This window comes from Bidens hawaiensis, unplaced genomic scaffold (genome assembly GCF_021521415.1).
Source record: "Bidens hawaiensis isolate Kalapana, Puna unplaced genomic scaffold, B.hawaiensis_p1.1 tig00019791_1, whole genome shotgun sequence".
NCBI lineage: Eukaryota > Viridiplantae > Streptophyta > Magnoliopsida > Asterales > Asteraceae > Bidens > Bidens hawaiensis.
The window spans coordinates 270,874-290,000 of record NW_027493002.1 but is presented as its reverse complement, the minus strand read 5'-3'; the positions used below and the strand labels follow the sequence as shown (position 1 = coordinate 290,000).

General features: G+C 37.2%; 2 protein-coding genes and 2 pseudogenes across 3 annotated transcripts; 2 read left to right on the top strand and 2 right to left on the bottom strand.

Moving 5' to 3' along the window:
• Nucleotides 1-65, bottom strand: part of LOC143559204 (large ribosomal subunit protein uL15x pseudogene) — a 351-nt pseudogene extending 286 nt beyond the window's left edge.
• A 1,455-nt stretch (nt 66-1,520) lies between these two features.
• LOC143559203 (plant intracellular Ras-group-related LRR protein 9-like) lies at nt 1,521-5,042 on the top strand. 2 transcript variants are annotated; one of them, XM_077047861.1, is made up of 4 exons: nt 1,521-2,732; nt 2,823-2,989; nt 3,471-4,106; nt 4,580-5,042. In XM_077047861.1, the coding sequence occupies exons 1-3, from the start codon at nt 1,842-1,844 to the stop codon at nt 4,069-4,071; spliced, it is 1,659 nt and encodes a 552-aa protein (XP_076903976.1). In that variant the 5' UTR covers nt 1,521-1,841; the 3' UTR covers nt 4,072-4,106; nt 4,580-5,042. The 2 variants fall into 2 exon arrangements, with proteins under 2 accessions (XP_076903976.1, XP_076903975.1); XM_077047860.1 differs by having other exon boundaries at nt 4,570-5,042.
• A 4,640-nt stretch (nt 5,043-9,682) lies between these two features.
• On the top strand, nt 9,683-13,541 carry LOC143559214 (protein NBR1 homolog). The gene is made up of 7 exons (XM_077047866.1): nt 9,683-9,924; nt 10,814-11,982; nt 12,059-12,167; nt 12,247-12,507; nt 12,588-12,737; nt 12,816-13,325; nt 13,411-13,541. Exons 1-7 carry the CDS (start codon nt 9,904-9,906, stop codon nt 13,507-13,509), a joined length of 2,319 nt encoding a protein of 772 aa, XP_076903981.1. The 5' UTR covers nt 9,683-9,903; the 3' UTR covers nt 13,510-13,541.
• A 1,236-nt stretch (nt 13,542-14,777) lies between these two features.
• Nucleotides 14,778-17,108, bottom strand: LOC143559224 (pentatricopeptide repeat-containing protein At2g29760, chloroplastic pseudogene; annotated as a pseudogene).
• Nucleotides 17,109-19,127: the final 2,019 nt, after the last annotated feature.

Genomic DNA, 19,127 nt, shown 5'->3' with positions numbered 1-19,127 from the left:
GTGTCCGGCGCTGACGTGGCCTCGCTTCTTGCGGTTCTTTCTTAGTCTGGTAGTCATTTTAACCTGAAAGATCCAGATGTGTTTTGAATTGAATAAATTGTACGTGAATATATAATGTCCGGTGATGAATCAATTAGCTTACCTGAAAGGAATCAGACGGCGTGACGAACTGAGTTAGGAGAGAGTAACTCGGTTAGGTGAGAATGCAAACCCTAACTCGGTTTATAGAGTATAAGGGTCTTGTGTCTGAGCCCATGGACGTTTTTACGTGGGCTGAGGGCTTTAGTTTCTGAATGGGCCAATTTAACATTTAATATTTATACTTTATAGATAAAATTCGTTGAATAATAGTTTGTATTTTTAAGCATTGTTTTTGACAATTACTTTTAGTTAGGGCTGTGTAAACGAACCGAACGAACACGAGTCTTGTTCATTTTCATTTGTTAAGGACATAATGTGTTCACGAAAACTTACCAAACGAGATTTTACAAACGAACATAAATAAAATCGGCAGAGGCTAGAGATTAAGACCGATATATTCATCAATGTGAATAATGAAAGCATGTAAATGAATTGAACGAACGGAACATGTGTTCATGTTCGTTCGTTTATTAATAAACAAACATAAACAAACTTCCCATTGAACAATTCACGAACAGTTTACCAAACGATCGGTTCGTTTACAGGCTTACTTTTAGGCTGGTCACGTTATTATTAACTTACTTTATTTTTGTTTCGGTCATTTGTTGTATCTGTAACTGTTAGATACGTCTCGTTACTCGGTATTCGTCGGGTTCACAAATCCAAGTTGTTTCTCTGATTATGTTTACATGACTGGCATGATGGAATCATAATTGTTGCGATGTGCATTTCTAGCTCAAACTTCATTCTTAAAACTATCATGTCTATGGTGTTACTATAGCTTTAGCTATGCGTACTAGTACGCATACGCTAAGTATACAAACAATAATAAGTATGTGTTCGTGTCCCTATAGGCCTCTTCAACCTTTCGGATGGATCCGGAGTAATTTACATAGTCAAGCCAAGTACAATCATCTGTCTCAACGAGAGTACAAGACATTCAAAATAGTAAAAAGACAAGTGAGAGAAAAACACTTGAGCCCATATCATCTACGAGGTTTCTTTTTAGGGTCATGCTACGGCTACACTACCCTTATATGATTTCACACATAACACGACCGTCCACAAAACACTTAGACAACCATTAAAAAAAATAAAGTTAAACTTTGAAAATTATTGATTAGAAAGGTTGTTTGGGGGGTCAAACTTAGAGAATTATTGGTCAAAAAGACCGTTTTGTTTAATATTCAAACGACTGTTTTGACTGTAGACGATGAAATTTTAAAAATATTTGGTGAAAACGGATTCGTAAGGCCGTTTGAAATGATGTTGGATTATATGTTAGACAATTTTGTGGCTTCTACATTGTTTTTATTGAGTAATTCACAAACTAATTAAGACTTGTGAATGGCGCCAAAAAAAGAGTTTCTCTTTTGAGAGGATAAAATTAGTTTGAAAATAAAAAGAAGTATGAATTATGATTCTGTAATTTGAATCTCTATTTTTGGCAGTAATGAACGAATGATATTGACCTGAAAAACTGGAAGCCACAGGTTGTAAAAATCCTCTTAAAATAATGCAGCAACGTCCATAATTGCATTGCATGCGTCGTCATCGTCCATCAACTCTTCATTGCCTACCTTCTTCTTTCTTTCTCCGGTTTCAGACGAGACATGCGTAACGCGCCGATCAATTAACCAAGGCAACACGTTACGTTCATTGATCTCTCTGAATCATCATCATCATCATCATATTGAACAATGTCCATGGATCCGAATCCCAGCCCTAGGAGAATAGTGACCATGGATCCTAATAGCCCTAGGAGAATTGTGACCATGGATCCTAATAGCCCTAGGAAAATAGTGACCATGGATCCCAATAGCCCTAGGAGATCAATGGCCATGGATCCGAATGCGAGTCCTAGGAAGATGCGAATCCTATCTTACGTCATGACCAGGATCCCGAGCTTCAAACGCAGGCAATTACAAGAGTTAGAGAACGAAAGGCTTCACCAGCCATCCGCTTTACCCGAAACGTACACCGAGCTTTCTCAACGTGAATCCTACACCGAAATGGCCGAACGTGTGGCTCAGTTAACCGACGATGACATCCTCGCGAACATTCGTGCTGTCGTGGTCGAGGTATCTCAAATCCGATCTGTAATAAAAACTCTAGGCGAGCGTCCTGATCCGGAAACCGTTGAGATGGCTAGGTCGAGGTACGCGGAAGCTGAGTCGCCATTCGCGGTTCAATTCGACGGGATCACATTGTCGGAACAGGAGATGGAGGTGGTGGAGAAAAGGAAGAGGGCGGCGAAGATAGAGATGCAGATGTATAAAGCTTTGATCTCGTTGGATGAGATGCATGAGACTTATAGCAAGCTGTTGGTTGTTGCTGAGAGAAGACTTAATAAGCTTTATGATACTGCTAAGGATGCTGGTAAATTATCCAGGATTGATAATAAGGTGTCCTCTATGCTTCCTACAATTGCGGAGGAGGTGAAGGAGGAGATGGCTGATATTTTAGAGGACGTGTTGATGAACGGTGTCGAACGGATTGATTTATCTTACCGGCAATTGCCCTTTGTTCCTGAAGCGTTCGGGAAGCTTCGTACTCTGGTGTCTCTTAACCTGTCCTCCAATAAACTTTCGGTTAGTCTGCAATGCAATCTGCTCAGACTTAAACCTATTTGTGATGCGAGCTGTTAATATTTGCTTGTAATATTTGGTGCATTGAAACAGGCTCTTCCAGATTCACTTGCTGGACTTGCGATGCTCGAGGAGCTTAATGTTTCTACCAATCTGTTTAAATCACTACCAGAATCCATTGGCGCGCTGCAACTATTGAAGATTCTAAATGTCTCTAGCAACAAACTCACTTCGTTGCCCGATGGCATTTGCAAATGCAGGTAATCAGTTAAGGGGGATTACAGCTACACGCTCCCATTTTATCTCATGCCATCATACGACTGTTCACAAAACATACAGACAATCGTTTTTATCAAAAAAGTAAAACATTGAAAATGATTGGTAAGAACTCCCGATTGAATAATATTTGTACTGTCGTTTTGATCATTAGAGGTCAAAATTTCAAAATTATTGTTCAGAACAACAGTTTGACCAGTACTATGACAGTTGCTCTGACCATAGACAGTCAAACTATGAGATTTTTGGTCAATCAGTCGTTCGACCTCTACTGGATGGTTATTTAAACCAGTATGGGTATAGATGACCCCATCAAATAAACTAACAAAGTAAAAAATCTCATTCATCACATTACCTACTTTCTTCTTTTTTGCATATTTTTTTTTCTTTTTTGTATTGGTTTAGGATTACTTTCTTTTGCATTTCATCATATAAAATAACAAGAAACTGATATTGTTGGTTCAGATCATTGGTAGAATTTGATGCCAGTTTAAATAAAATTGGAAATCTTCCCGCCAACATCGGTTACGAACTGGTGACTCTAAGGAAGCTTTTGATGCCTCTAAACAAGTTGCGTTGCCTTCCTACCTCCATCGGCGAAATGACATCTCTTCAAATCCTTGATGTGCACTTCAATGAGCTCAAAGGCCTGCCATACTCAATTGGAAAGCTAACAAAGCTTGTGGTTCTTAATGTAAGCAGCAACTTTAATGATCTCACATGTCTCCCTGACACAATAGGAGATTTAACCAACCTTAGAGAACTCGATATATGCAACAATCAGATTCAAGAGCTGCCCGTTACATTCGGGCGGCTGGAGAATCTGACTAGACTATCGGTGGAGCATAACCCGTTGGAGGTTCCGCCACCCGAAGTGGTGGCAGAAGGTGTTGAGGCTGTGAAGGTGTATATGAGCAAAAGGTTGTATGATTTAATAGTGGAAGAAGAGCAGATGATGATATCGGAAAGGGAAGAACAGGCTGAGGCTGGTTGGTTTATGTCTTTGTTTTTTGGGCCGGTTTCGGGCCCGGGATCATCTTACCCTTACCTCACTCATCGACTATGATCATGTCGATCTAGCTATATGGTAGTTTGAATCGGGTATTCTATTCTTCACTCCACTCTGTTATAGATTAATTGTTTTAGTCAGGGGTGTATACGGGTCGGTTTTGATGGGTTTGAGCTCAAACCCAGACAAAATCCGAAATTACGTTACAGGGTTTTATTTTTTTTGGGCCGGAGAAAAAATATGTTCAAAAAAAATACATTTAAGCCTAAATCTTTTTGTTAATTAAAAGAGCGATATACATTTCGGGCTAAAATATTGCGTTACATTATCATTAACTGCTTATAAATAACTTAAAATACAAAATAAATAATGAAAATCTATAAATTCGATTATATTTGGTTTGTAAGGAAAATCTACAAACACATTAACCAACCCGTCAGTTTTTGTTCCGGCTCGGTTATTTTGGTTTCGAATTCGGGTTTTTCGATACATGCACGCCCTTGGTTTTAGTGTATATTTTCCAAGCCAAAACCAAACCTATAAACATGTATGTAGATTTTTGCAGGCACGATGACGTATGTTCGGATAAGGCTTAATGTTTTGGTTTATGCATAAATGCGGGGCGATCCATTAGGCCGAATCCAACCCATATCTCCCTACTATTAACGGGGTGGTACTTATCCTTACTGAGGGCTCTCTTTCGGTTCAGTTTAGCAAGTTCTCTCTGTAGATGCTAACATAGACAACACACACACATATATATATATATCGTCAGAGGATGGTCTCAGAAGCCTGAAGCCCCCTTCTAACGGGTTATATTCATTTTACACTTCTAGACAAAGACTCGAAAATGCTAGATTCGGTCTACACCATTCCAAGACCCGACAATTGTTACTTCAGCAATGCATGAGATTGTATATCATATATATGTAACATGATAAATTTTGTTCCATGCATTTTATTCAAATAAAATGGGCTCGTTTTGTCTTCCTCTATTTCACAAGGAATTAAGAATATTGATGTGAAATGTTATATGAATGTGAAATTTCTTTTGACTCTTTGATTGGTTTAACAAATAAGTTCATACATACGTCTTAGAAGATCGATATTAAACAAATAAGTTCATACGTCTATATTGTTTTATGGCTCAATGGAATAAATTGGATGTGGTTCAATGGTAGAGCACTCACTTTACAAGTAAGAGGTAGGGGGGTCAAACTTCACTATCGCCAATTTATATGGGAGATATGAGGGATGACCATGACGAGTCCTGATCTCACCGGTTTTACCGGCTCCTCGCTGTCGTGCCATTTGGCGGGTGTGGGTTCGGGTTTTATCCGGTGAATCCCTCAATAGGGGGACCGCTAGGGGCTCCGTCCGTCCGGACTAGTGGCCGGCTCGGGCTACCTTTAGCCAATGGGGGCCGCGTACGAAGTACCCGGCGTTACTTAGTTGGTCGTTAAAAAAAAGAAATGTAAAGAAATCATGAAGAAAAGGAAAAAAATTGATTGGGTGTGCTAAAGAGTGATGTGCGTGAGGTGGGTCACTGGGAGCCGCCATTAATGGTCTGAGGGTAGGAGCATAGTGTTTCAATGAGATCATTGGTGTCACCTCAGCATCACTAGTGGTGTTTTCTGAAGTATAAAATAATAGTTTTATAATATGTTAGATGCTTAAACATATTAACATAACTCATTAAACAATACACAATCATTGCCATAAATAAGAAAAGAAATTAGATGCAAATCAATAAAGTATTGAAATTCTTCAACAACAAAATTACAAAATCACACATATCTTCAGAAACCTAATCATCAAGACTCGATAACATCATGTTTCAATTGAATTAAATGGGAGTGTTGCTGTACTCTAAAAATGGAATATTTAATTCCTGCGAGATGCATATACATGTGGTTTATAAAAGTGTTTAGAAGTATGATAAAAAAAATCACATTAAAGACTTAGTTAAAATACTAGTTCATTACCATGTATAGCAGGCTAGCAGCTACACTAGTCTTGGGCCTTGACATGTCTAGAGCCCAAACTCATCAAGAAGTTTAAATGACTGACTAAATGTGGAGGCTTGCTGGCTTGGTCCCGTACTCCCGTTCTTTAGGTTTGTGACCATGTGTATTAATTAACTTCTAAGCAATTTTATGCATTTTGTTAGAGCATTCCGTGCAGCTTTTCAATCTTTATAATTACACTAAAAAGCACTCATTTTTTCTCTCATATTCAATTAAATAATACTCTTTTACATTTTTATTATTATTTTTTTCGCACTCATCCACTTACAACCACTTTCAAATATATTTAAAAATAAATAAAGGCTGAATAGTGTTCCTCCAAATTTACGCATCGCTTTAAAAAATAAAATAGGTCGTACAAACCGTAACTTTTTTTACTCCTTTATCAAATTCGTATATTAAAAGTTCTCTTAAAGTCGTTTTATCTATTTATTTTGGATAAAACATTATTTACACCTTCAGTTTTATTTTTCTACTAGTTTGAGGCTCGTATATTACACGGGTAATTGATGAAATTTTATACTGTAACCATTAAGTGAAATATAGTTAACAATATGATCATACTTCTTATACAGTTACAATTTACATTTAAATTACAGAAATTACATAACTAAGATTACACAAATATGTTATAAATAAGTAAAACCTTCATTGTACATTACATTTGTGATTATATTGGTTGGTATACATTGTTTATCACAATCAAAATCTTTAGTCCATGCATGCTTGTAACTCTCGATAAGGTAACATATATGTATGTTTATAACTCTTGATATAGCCACATATAGTTGTCTGTGTGACAAATAAGATTCTTCAAGTACATACCAACCCTAGATAAATAATAATATATTCATGAAACTAACAAAAAACATATTCATACACATAAAATATCATATATTTTAATCAATTAATATAATGTCATCTGAGATCATCTGCTCATATTTATCCCAAAAACATGATTATTCAAAATACCAGATTACCTGAACTTTGATGATATAGTCATTCTTATAATCTTTAGAATTTGAAACTGATTGATCATGATAAATTTGGTGTCATTAATATTCTGTGTATGACAAATTTTTACTTGATTTTATATTTTACAACTAACAATTGTATAATCAAGCAATATATAAACCGGAAATTAAAATATAACAAAATGATTTTTTTTCATTTCATATTAATGGAAAATGACAAAGACATACTAACTTAAAATCATGTTCAAATAAAAGTGATTATTCCACGTTAGCAGAATATTAGAAGATTAAAAGTTGTATAAAGTGAAGGTAGTGATTCTTATTTATAATAGTTGAAAGTATTAGATAATGAATGTTTAAATTTTGAATACTAATCCCGTGTTATTAGTTAATATTATGGGAGTTGTTGAAATATTTAATTAATCGATATATATATATATATAAATAACTTACAGGAAAAAAACAAAGATTTCGGATTTGTTGGAAGCATGGTAAATGAATTTTAACCGAGTTTACTATTTTTTATATTAATGTGAAAATATATGTTTCTGAAACATTTTGGCCTTAGTTATAGAAGAAAATATTGAAAACTAAATAATGATTTTCTTATTGCTAAAACCTTTTATACTAAGCAAAAAATCACATAAATAATGATTATACTTTATATAGTAAATCGGTATACATAGATTATAATTATAACATTCAACTTCAATAATATAATGTTAAACACCAAGGTATATATAACATGTATTTTCCATGTTTGCAATATTTATGCAAAATGTTTGAAGAAAATTAAAAAAATACACATTTTTCTGAGTTCAAATGCATACAAGAAAATTATTAATCCAAATTAAAAACCAATCTTATATGAAAAATTAGACATTGTTCCTCGAATCCAAGTTTAAAAAACAATTTGTAGTTTATCATACAAATCCAAATTTTTCGACAATGATGCACCTTATATTTGCTTTAATTTGCAATTATCTGTGACTTTAAAATTTTATTCTAACAAACCTGCAACGTCAATTTTAATATTTCCTTATTTTCTTATTTCACCATTAATGTTAATGAATGAATCGATTAGAATTTAGATATAATAATAACAAACTTGAATTCATATATTAAAATTACTTAAAAGACAAGGACCATAAGTGAAAAAAAATGATGAAAACTATGAGATTGACAAGTGGCAAAAACAATAGTCTTTTATTATAATAGATAGATTTCAAAACACTTAAACTAAACTTGCTTTGGTTTTTATAAACAAACAAAACATATTTATAAGAGAAGAGGAAAAGAAATGCATACATAGAAAAGAGAGAAGGAAAAGTAAGAAAATGTAAAAGAGGATAAAAGAACGATCGAGGTAATTTATAAGATTGGTGATGTGAAGGGCAGAAGGGGTCCATAACCTTTTTAAGGAACTCTCGGCCATACCTATTAATGGACTAACATTTTATTATTTGTTGTATGTGATAAATCATATAAAAAGATAAATTTTGGACTTAAACTTATAGTTTACATATTTTTTTCTAAGTAATCGAAATAATTGTTTTTGGTTGTATCTAATTTGATACCTTGAGTTCTACTTTTTAACAAAATGGAATACTCCATTAGTTGAAACAGATGAAATACAAAAAAAAGTTTACGGGTTACGTCGTCACTTCTGTTTTGACGGTTACAGAACGTTTAGAAACTAAAAGTAATATGCATGACAAATCTTGTGATATGTTGAAATTTAACATTTCTTTCTAAGTATGAGAAGGTATGGGTTTCGTCACTATTATTTGGACGATGGCCAAACATTTCGTCTTTAGGATGGATGTTAGTTAAAAAATTATGTTTATTTTTTCAAGCATTAATATTATTTACACTTTCAGTTGCATTTTCTATTTCAAAACATTTAAACCAAACTTGCATCTGTCATTAAACAAACTAAACAAAAAACGGGTTTAACGAACTTTGAACTTGAACCATATGGCCCGGATGATTTCTAAAATTAAGGACCGTAGATTTGGACGACATAGGAGAAGAGACACATACGTGGAAAAAAGAGAATGAATGCTTTGTCCTTGAGTACAAGCAAATTTAAAGAAATAGTAAGAAAATGTGAAAGAAAGATAGCAAACGCTAAATGATTTATAAGATAGGTGACGTGAAACGGTCAACGACCTTTTTTAGGGATAACTCTATAGCCTTACCTATTAATGAAGCCTTTATTTGCTTGTAAAAATTAGGCTTTAAAGAAAGAAGAATTTCAAGCACAAACAATAACACTAATAGTCACATATACATATACAATACGAGTTTCGAAATTGATAAGATAAATTTAAATGTGTTCAAACATTATATTCAAGTAGAAGGTTTTCAAAAATAAAAGGTCGTAAGTCATAACCAGTACTTAAGTACTTGACAACCCAGTTTCAACTCCAACGATGAATCACATTTCATTATTTTTTAATTATTCTTTTCCTTGTCAACAAATGTGAAGACTTTTTTGGGTTTAAAATCACATTATCTGGCCTTTCAAATTGAAAAAGTTCAAATATATTTTTTTATAATAATCTTAAAAAAATAAGTCCTTTTGGGTTTCCGTAATGTACTTGCTTTCCAAGTTTTCTATACACTAGTACGTACCAATATCATACCATATATGATAATATGATGCCTTGTTCTCTATAATAATAATAATAATAATAATACTATAACCCTCACCGTCACCGGCTACAACTCCCGTAGCCTCACGCCGATTCAATTCACCACACAATCCACTCCGATCGCCTTTTCATTCATATATTCAACAATCGTCCGTACTAATTTTCTATTCGGTTTCGCAGGTTTACGTTTTGTTTTTTTAGGGCTTTTGGCGTTAGCTTCACTATTTCGACATGGCTTCGATAGTGATCAAGGTTCGTTTTCACGCTTTTGACCGGTTCAATTTTGCATATGCATGTTTCCAATTCGCTTTGATCGTGATATTATGTGCTAGGTTTTAGTGTTGTGTTCTGTTTTGTGGTGTAATTGGTTGATTGTTGTATGTTGTAAGTGATCGTAGTGAATGATCATGAGGATAGAGGATAGTGCTTGTTTTCTGATGCTGGTTGAAGCTAGGGTTAGGGTTTGAGTTTGTTGTATAATTTTTTTATTTTGTTTATATGTTTGTTAATTTTGATCATGATCAGTACTGTTTTATGCAGGATTTAGTATTTTCGTGCGAAAACCTAATTTAGTTTTTTTTTAAGTTTTTTAAATCATGATCAGTACTGTTTTATGCAGGATTTAGTATTTTCGTGCGAAAACCTAATCTAGTTTTTTTTTTAGTTTTTAAATAATGATCAGTACTGTTTTATGCAGGATTTAGTATTTTTGTGTAAACTTAATTTTTTTTAAAATCATGATCAGTACTGTTTTATGCAGGATTTAGTATTTTCGTGTGAAAACCTAATTTAGTTTTTTTTTTTATTTCTTTTTATAATTTTTTAATGTGCTTCTGGTTTTAAGTTGTTTGATGTTTGGCTTTATTAGTTTTGTTAATAAAAAACAGTTGAATTGCATTTTATGAATTGAAGAGTTTTTAGGTGTATCGTGTATTTAAGGATTTATTTTTTGTAAAGCCTTAGTGTTGAAACTCATTAAGTGAAATTTTGCAGGACATTATTGTACAGGTGTTAGCTGAATGGTTATCTTGTTATGATTGAATTATATTTTTATCAGTCTATTTGGAATTTTGGAATGTGTTTTGTTTATTTTAGCTGCCAGTTGATAAAATTTTGATACACATGTGTGGTGATTTTTCAGGTTAGGTTTGGGGAAACACTTTGGCGTCTTAATGTTTCAATCAGTGATGGGAAACTTGATCTCGACATGGTTATGTTGAAGGAAAAGATCCGGAGCTTCTTTAGTTTTGGATCTGATGTTGAGTTCACCATGACTTATGTTGATGAAGATGGTGATGCTGTTACTCTTGCTGCTGATGATGATCTTTGTGATGTTGTGACACAATCTCTGGATCCATTGAGGATTACTGTGAACTTAAAAGGTAGTAACTTTAGTGGACCAAGTGAGAATTCGGCTCCCTTGAAGTCTCCGCAAAACGAGCAATCAAATCAAATCTTGAACTCCGCTGTTTCTGACATTTTGAAATCTGTTCCTGAGCCACCGCTTGAGGCTATTGGAAAGCTGTCTCTTGATTTAGCATCTAAAGCATCATCCTCTGCACCTGCGGTTGCTGAGCTTGTGCAAAAGATGAAGGCTGTGTACCTTGATCCGGTTTTATCTTCTGTGGCTAGCCCGGGGGTGTACCCTACTACTGGTGGTCCATCAAATGTGAACTCTGAATCATTTACTGCTAAAAAGAGTAAGGTTCAGTTGAAAACTGAAGCTGAGGGTTCAAAGTCAAAGAATAAGGAAAAGAAGGTTCAAAAGGCTACCGGAGGTGTGAAGTTCAAAGATGGTCAGTCTCTTAGACGCATGGATTTTAAAATTCCTCATTCTGGGTATGGATTTATAAACGCTCCAATCCGTTCAAACTCTGATAAAAAGGATGACATCAGCGGTGGATCTTTGGATGAACATTATGACAGTTTTGTTAGAGCCCTAGGTACTGATTTTCAAGGTCAACAATTTCAAGCAAAGCCAATGAGTCAACACATACAGCATCAAACGGCTGCTCTGACGTTTTTTCCTAGTCGGTTAGCTGCTGGTATTAACAAAAATACCAATAATTCTAGCAGCTCTTCAGGCTTCACTCCGGGATTGGTGAATGCATTTAATCAATGCCCATTTTCTGGAGTGCCATTAACGAGCAGATCCGATTCACAGGGTCATTCTCGTCACTCTGACAGTCCTCATGGGAAGAGAGATGTTATTTGTGATAATAATGGCGTGAACAATGTCTTCCACAGAGGTGTTATTTGTGATGGTTGTGGAGTTCACCCCATAACCGGCCCTCGGTTTAAGTCAAAAGTGTAAGAAAGTTTAGATGTTAGTTCTGTTAATTTTTTTAAGCATGTTTTTTTTACTGAACTTTTAGTAAATTTGCAGGAAAAACGATTATGACCTTTGTCAGTTTTGCTTTGTGGGAATGGGAAATGCTACTGACTACACCGTAATGGATTACCCAACAACGGCTTATGGGGATCATCATCTGCCTGTATGCTACTTTTATACTAAACTAATTTAGTAAAATTATTAACTTATTACTAAATTGTCTATATTCTATGTTTTTACAGCCGCTTTGTAGTCCACAGCCACATATACCTCTACATAATACCATGCAGGGTTTTGGGTTGAATCCATCTCAGTTAAAGAAGCTCGATAGCCTGTTCATACTTGATGTCAGTGTTCTTGATGGAACCATCATGGCTCCACTTACTGCATTTACTAAAACATGGAGGATGAAAAACAACGGTTCCGACAACTGGCCCTTCGGCTCATGGCTTCAGTGGATCGGCGGAGCTTGTTTGAGCAGTTCAGTTTCTGTTGATGTTCAGGTTTGTACCTTTTGTAACCATATCTTATAATATATGTGAAAAATTGAAGTATGGTCTTTATAGCGTTTATCTTTTGTCAGATCCCGGTAAATGGGCTGTCTGTGGGAAAGGAAGTTGACATTTCAGTTGACTTTACTGCTCCTGAGCTTCCGGGTCGACATACATCTTACTGGCAGATGGTGTCGCCATCTGGATGTAACTTTGGGGAGCGGATTTGGGTCACAATCGAGGTAATTAAGTTTAATGAGTTATAAATTGTAATAATGCTTAAATATCAGTGTTAATTAATTTGTTTATTGTTCATGAAGGTCGATTCGTCTATGAAAAATGTTGGTGAAACCTTAATCAATTTAAATCTGCCACCTGTCACTAAGCCGAAAAAAGTTTATCATGAACTGAAATTTCCTGTTAATGACTCATTGAACATTGATAACGATGATGATAAGGACAGTGTGTCAAGCACTATGGCTACCATTTCTGGTCCATTAGAGACTGTTAGCTCTACAGTTTATAATTCAACAGCAGTTGGGACCGCTTTGGGTGTGCTTCCAGCGGGAACTACATTTATTGACCCAAGTAGTTATCCTGAAGTGGGCTTTTCTGCAATGCCGTCTGTGAGTAGCGATGCAGCATCAGTGGTGGTTCAGCCAGCATCGGGCAAGCGTGATCCTGCTAAGGTTCTGGAGGCGATGGGGTTCAAGCAGTTGGATTTGAACAAGGAGATCTTGAGGATGAATAATAATGATTTGGATAAGTCTGTTGATGATCTTTGTGGTGTTATGGAGTGGGATCCGATGCTTGATGAGTTGCGTGAAATGGTGAGTTTGTATTGTGTTTTTTTTTTTTTTTGTGTTTAAATGTTTGTCAGTTTGTGTAGTGGTTTTGATGTGATCTGTTTGTTAGGGTTTTGCAGATGTTGAAGCGAACAAGAGGTTGTTGAAGAAGAACAATGGAAGTATCAAGGGTGTGGTCATGGATCTCATCAGTGAAGAGAAAGATTAATTCAAGAACTGATATAAGCATGTCTATATATATATAATAGGCGTGTGGGGAAGACTTGGTGTGTGTTTAATAGTGTTGCTTGTTTGAACTTGGTCTTTACTTTTTTTAACTTGGTTGGTTAATGACGATGGTTTTACTGTGACTTTGCAATCCTGGTACTTGCTTTATGCAATTTGATGCTGTAGGCACTCTTTTAAGATGGTTTTATGACTAATTGGCTGTGCAATCCCTGGTTTTTGCTTTAACCACAACAAATACTAGTATTTTACTAGTTAGTAGTAAATAAAAACTACTAAACTAAATCAAATAACAGTTGTGAGTGGATAACTCAAGGTCTATGATGGGTATTGATGATCTGCTGCTGAATTTGTTGTCTTCTTGTTGACTTGGCTTTCTATATATGTTATATCTACAAAGGCAGGGCCTATGAAGAAAATTATTTATTGATTTTTTCTTTTCAAACAACTTTTTATAAACAAACAAGAAAAATTACATGAACAAAAACTTAAACCATCTCAACCAATATATTTGTCTATTTTTGGACCTATTCGTATACCAAAGATAACCAAACGACTTTATATTCCCGATTATGTCTTCGATCTTGACCTCTTTGCCTTCAAAAGTTTTCTCGTTTCTCACCTTTCAAATTCGTCAACAAGCTATAATCACTAACCAATGAAACTCCTCCTTCACAACCACACTAAGCTCAATAGAATTATATAGTTCCGGTAAATCTCTAACCGAGAACCCATATATAAGAGGGTGATTACACCAACAACTAATGTGATCCCACACCACTGCCGCAATCAAACAACCAGTGGTAACATGATCCGCCGACTCGTATCCCTAGTCGCAAAGATTACATCAGCTGTTAGAAACTGGGATATTCCGTCTCTCAAGAGCATCATGTGTAGGTGTTCTATTCATTTCCCCCCTCCAAACATGTATGTTGCACTTTGTCGGAACCCATTTGATCAATCTCATGACATGACATAGTTGCTAAAATATTTACTTTTGATGCTGTCCCTTTTGCAATTGGGTAATTTGTTCATATAAATATATAATAACCATAATTTGTTTATATAAATATATAATAACCATAATTTGTTTATATAAATATATAATAACCAAAATGTTGCAATAAAAATTGTTTATAGAGGTGACACACCAGAAGAAATTGCCAAGAGAGAAGCTCGATCTTTCAATTTAATCAAGAATTGAACATAAACTAATAATTTTAAAGATGCTGTTCCTTTTGCAATTTACCATCTCATACTAAAATCTTCTAGTAAATAATGACATGATACAAATGTTGTTGAATAAACTAATCTACTCAAAACATAATCTATCCTAAAACAAACAAACTTTTGGGTTACATACACCATATGTCAAATAAAATGTCACAAGCTCACCAATAATCATTGCAGGAACACAAGCCATCTTTAAAATGATGAAACCTAACACGATCCCTAACAATAATCTCTCTATTATAAACCTTTGAAATCACTTTTGTTGCATTATGGCAATCAGTACACACCCTTAAATTCTTTGATATTCTTATAGGGGTACCAGCAGTAGTCTTTATAAGCCCGAAAGCAATAGCAAGTTTTTCGCTATGATGAAACACCGATGTTTCTTTATCACATTCTTCCGCTTCAAATCTCGCATCCGATACATTCGGTACATAACCTGCCAACTTTATTTCCTTCATCATTTTTTCAGTTTCTGCATATATTTTCTCACATTCAGGATTTGCATTATCTTCTGAAAAAAACTCGTGAACGACCCCGTTCACCTCAATTGAGCTACAACCAGGAGTCTTTTTAATCCCCCTTTGTTTCATCTCGGTTCTAACCCTACTTGCATCTTCTAACCTCCCGGCCGAGGCATATAAACTAGCTAAAAGTAAATAGTCCCCACTATGAAGAGGTTCTAAATTCATGATCTGATTTACCGACAGTTCACCAATTGTAACATTTTTATGAACTTTGCATGATGCCAATAATGTCCTCCAAATAACCGCATTCGGTTTTATAGGCATGCTTTGTATAAACTTGTATGCATCCTCTAACAATCCAGCTCGACCAAGTATGTCAACCATGCAACCATAATGCTCGATTCTCGGTTCGATATTATAATCTTTAATCATGGTTTCAAACAAAGCACGACCCTTGTCTACCAGACCCGCATGACTGCAAGCACAAAGGACACCAATGAAAGTGATATCATTTGGTTCTATACCGTTTTCAATCATTAGATCGAAGTATTTGAGAGCTTTGTTTCCTTGCCCATTGCTTGCGAGACCTTGAATGAGCACGGTCCATGATAACACGTTTTTTCTAGGCATGTTTTCAAAGACTTCGATTAGATTCTCGGTTGACCCACATTTCGCATAGAAGACAAGTAAAGCGGTACCTAATGTTACCGTAAGTGGTAGCTTTTTCTTCTTTATGTAGAAATGGACCCATTTACCTGTTGCTAAAGCTCCAAGTTCAGCACAAGACGAAAGCACACTAACCATAGTGACCTCATTCGGTTCAACGTTAGCCTTTTGCATATCATGAAACAGTGTAAGTGATTCTTTACATCTACTTGCTTGGTTGTAACTAGATATCATCGCACTCCAAGCAACCACATCTTTTCGTGGCATTTGATCAAACAACCGTCGAGCAGTATCCACATGGCCACATTTCGCATACATGTCAATAAGAGCAGTGACCAAAGTTAGATTCTTTTTAATCCCATTCGCTTCTATATACTCATTAATCCACTCCCCTAACTCTAAATCCCTAACTCTCCCACACGCCGTCAACACGCTAACTAACGTAACATCATCAAACTCAGCTTTTACCTCCAACATATAATAAAACAACTCAACAGCCTCTTTCCACCTCCCACTCTTCGTATACCCCGAAAACAACGCGTTCCACGTAAACACATCTCGTTCAGACATTTCATCGAACACCTTGCGTGCAACCCCAATTTCGCCACAATTCGCGTACATACCAATCAAACTATTCTCCACAAACCCACAACACCCAAAACCCATCTTCACCACCAACCCATGAATCTGTTTCCCTTCTTCCAAACCCCGTAATCTCGAACAAGCTTTCAACACACAAGAAAAACTAAACTCATCAGCCTGCACATAACCTTCCATCATTTTCTTGAACATAATAATAGCTTCATGGGTATGGTTCTTTAACACAAGTCCTCTTATCATTACATTGTAAGCAGACGAATTGGGTTCGTTTAATTTGTCGAAAACTGATATGGCGTAATCAATTGGCTGGTGACGTAAGATGATTGCGGCGGATTCGAGGAAGTTTTCGGCGACTGATGGGTCGGTGAGGAAGCGGGTTTTGATGAGATGGGCGTGGATTTGATTGAGGTCTTTTAGGGTTTTGCATTTTTGAAGGATTAGAGGTTTTGGGTTGTGTGGGAATTGGGTGATTATTATGGGGTTTGTGGTGGTGGGTATTTTGGCGGGTGTGATGGGAATGGCTACCGCCATTATCCGTTGTTGGTTCGATCTTGTTCTGCAAACAAGTGTTGGGAAATCGGAAAGCTTTATTATATTATTATAAACGAGCTGAGCTCGAGTTACGATGTGATTTTGGAATTTAGCATCTTCGTGTTTGAAGAGGTAGGTCCCAGCAGAGCCCAGTTGGACCCGCAAGACTCACCTTAAACAGGGACGTCTGCGCAGAGACCAACTGGATCCGCAGGACCAACCATGCTCAGAGACGTGACGTCCTTACGCGCAGTACGCAAGCTGGTCCCGCAGGAAATGCCTCCCAATGGTGAAGGACTCCGCCTGTCCCCGCAGCCTCGGATACAAGCCATTAGGGAAGGCCACCCGCGCAGCATGGCTACACGCACAAGGCACTTAGCTCTCGATCATTCAGTGTCACCTGAAGGAATGAGCCAAGCCGGGAGCAATCCCGCACAGAGGCGGGAGGGGGAATACTCCCGCCCAAATAAGCCAGTCTGTATACTAAAGGACCTTTTACTGTACCTGACGAGGTATGGGCGAAAGATCTGATCAGAGATACAACAGCTCACTGATACAGTATGGCGAGCAGCATGCTCCTGTACTGTATCACTATTAGCCGCTGCCTACTCACCAACTACTGTCATACCACGTGCGTAGCCGGCAGTTGGTGGAAAGGGAATAGTATACAGCAGGCCTGGTCACTATCAGCCGCTGCCTACCCACCAACTACCAGCAGGGCACGTGCGTAGGCTACTGTTGATGAACAGGAACACTGTTGCAGCCGGCCATACCTCCTTGGAAACCTACCTTCGGCTATAAATACCCCAAATGGTATGATCATCAAAACACAACATATCTTACTACATTATTATCATATTATACCTGATATCTGCTCTAGCAATCTCTTAATATACTTTTATATTTAAAGAGCAATCTAGTCTGATTCTCACGCCGGAGGGTGGTCACAAGGAGGAACCCCCCCCCCCCTTCTCAGTGACGAGCTCACGGTGTCTGTTTTGCAGGTTATCAGAAGAACCATCTTCCAAGGGTCTAACCCCTCGTGGGAAACAGCTATCCAACCCCCAGGTTACCAGTAATCTGTCTGGGGTCCGGTTAGTGTTTCTTCATTGGCGCCATCCGTGCATAAAGCTAGAACTTTATTTTTCTCCAGTTTTTGCAAACTTCTACAAAGATGATTAGAGAAATTCCGGTAACCACAACCCCAGCTACTGGGATGAACACCGGCAACACAGTTTTTACGAACACTACCCCGGCTACCGAAGCCGGGGCAAGTGAAGTAAATTTTACGAACACTACCCCACTTACCAAAGCCGGGGCAAGTGCAGTAAATGATCACCTACTGGGATCCACCGATATCCAGTTTGAGAAACGAAGACTCCCCCGCCAGACTTTCGATGAAGTTAAGGCATGGGCGGAAGCACGACAAAAGGAATTCCAGGCTGAGTTGGACGAACGCTTGCGTTCCGTGCAACAGGCCGACGAATTCGACTACTGGGAGGATGACTCGGAGGAATCCGACTCCGACGCGAACCCTCGCCATAGGGCAAAAGGGAAGCGTAAAGAAACGGGATCCCAACCGAAAAGGCATTTTGGACAAGCCTTCAAACCAAAAAGCACAGGTGGAAGTCCACGAGACTTCTCTAAAACGTTCAGACCAAACGTTGCAAATGCAGGAACGTCCAAATTTGCAAGGGACATTGCTGAAGCAATCGCCCCAAAGAGTGCCAAACAAATGCCCAACATAGGCACATATGACGGTATATCTGATCCAGACGATCATTTGAACAGGTTCATAGCAGGGGCAACCGTCAGCAATTGGACGGAACCCACGTGGTGTTACATGTTCCAAATGACGCTGGTTGGGGCTGCTAGAGCATGGTTCGATCGTCTACCGGTCAACCACATCTACGACTGGGCAGACTTCTAACAGAAGTTTAGCCAACACTTCAGCCAGCAACGGAAGTATACCGAGGAGCAATGGACAATCCTCAAATGCATACGAGAGGAAGACGAATCTCTGCCAAACTTCATCACTCGCTTCAACTCAAAGAAGCTAAGTTTGGGCAATATCAGCGAAGATCTTGTTCGCGCTGCCTTCATC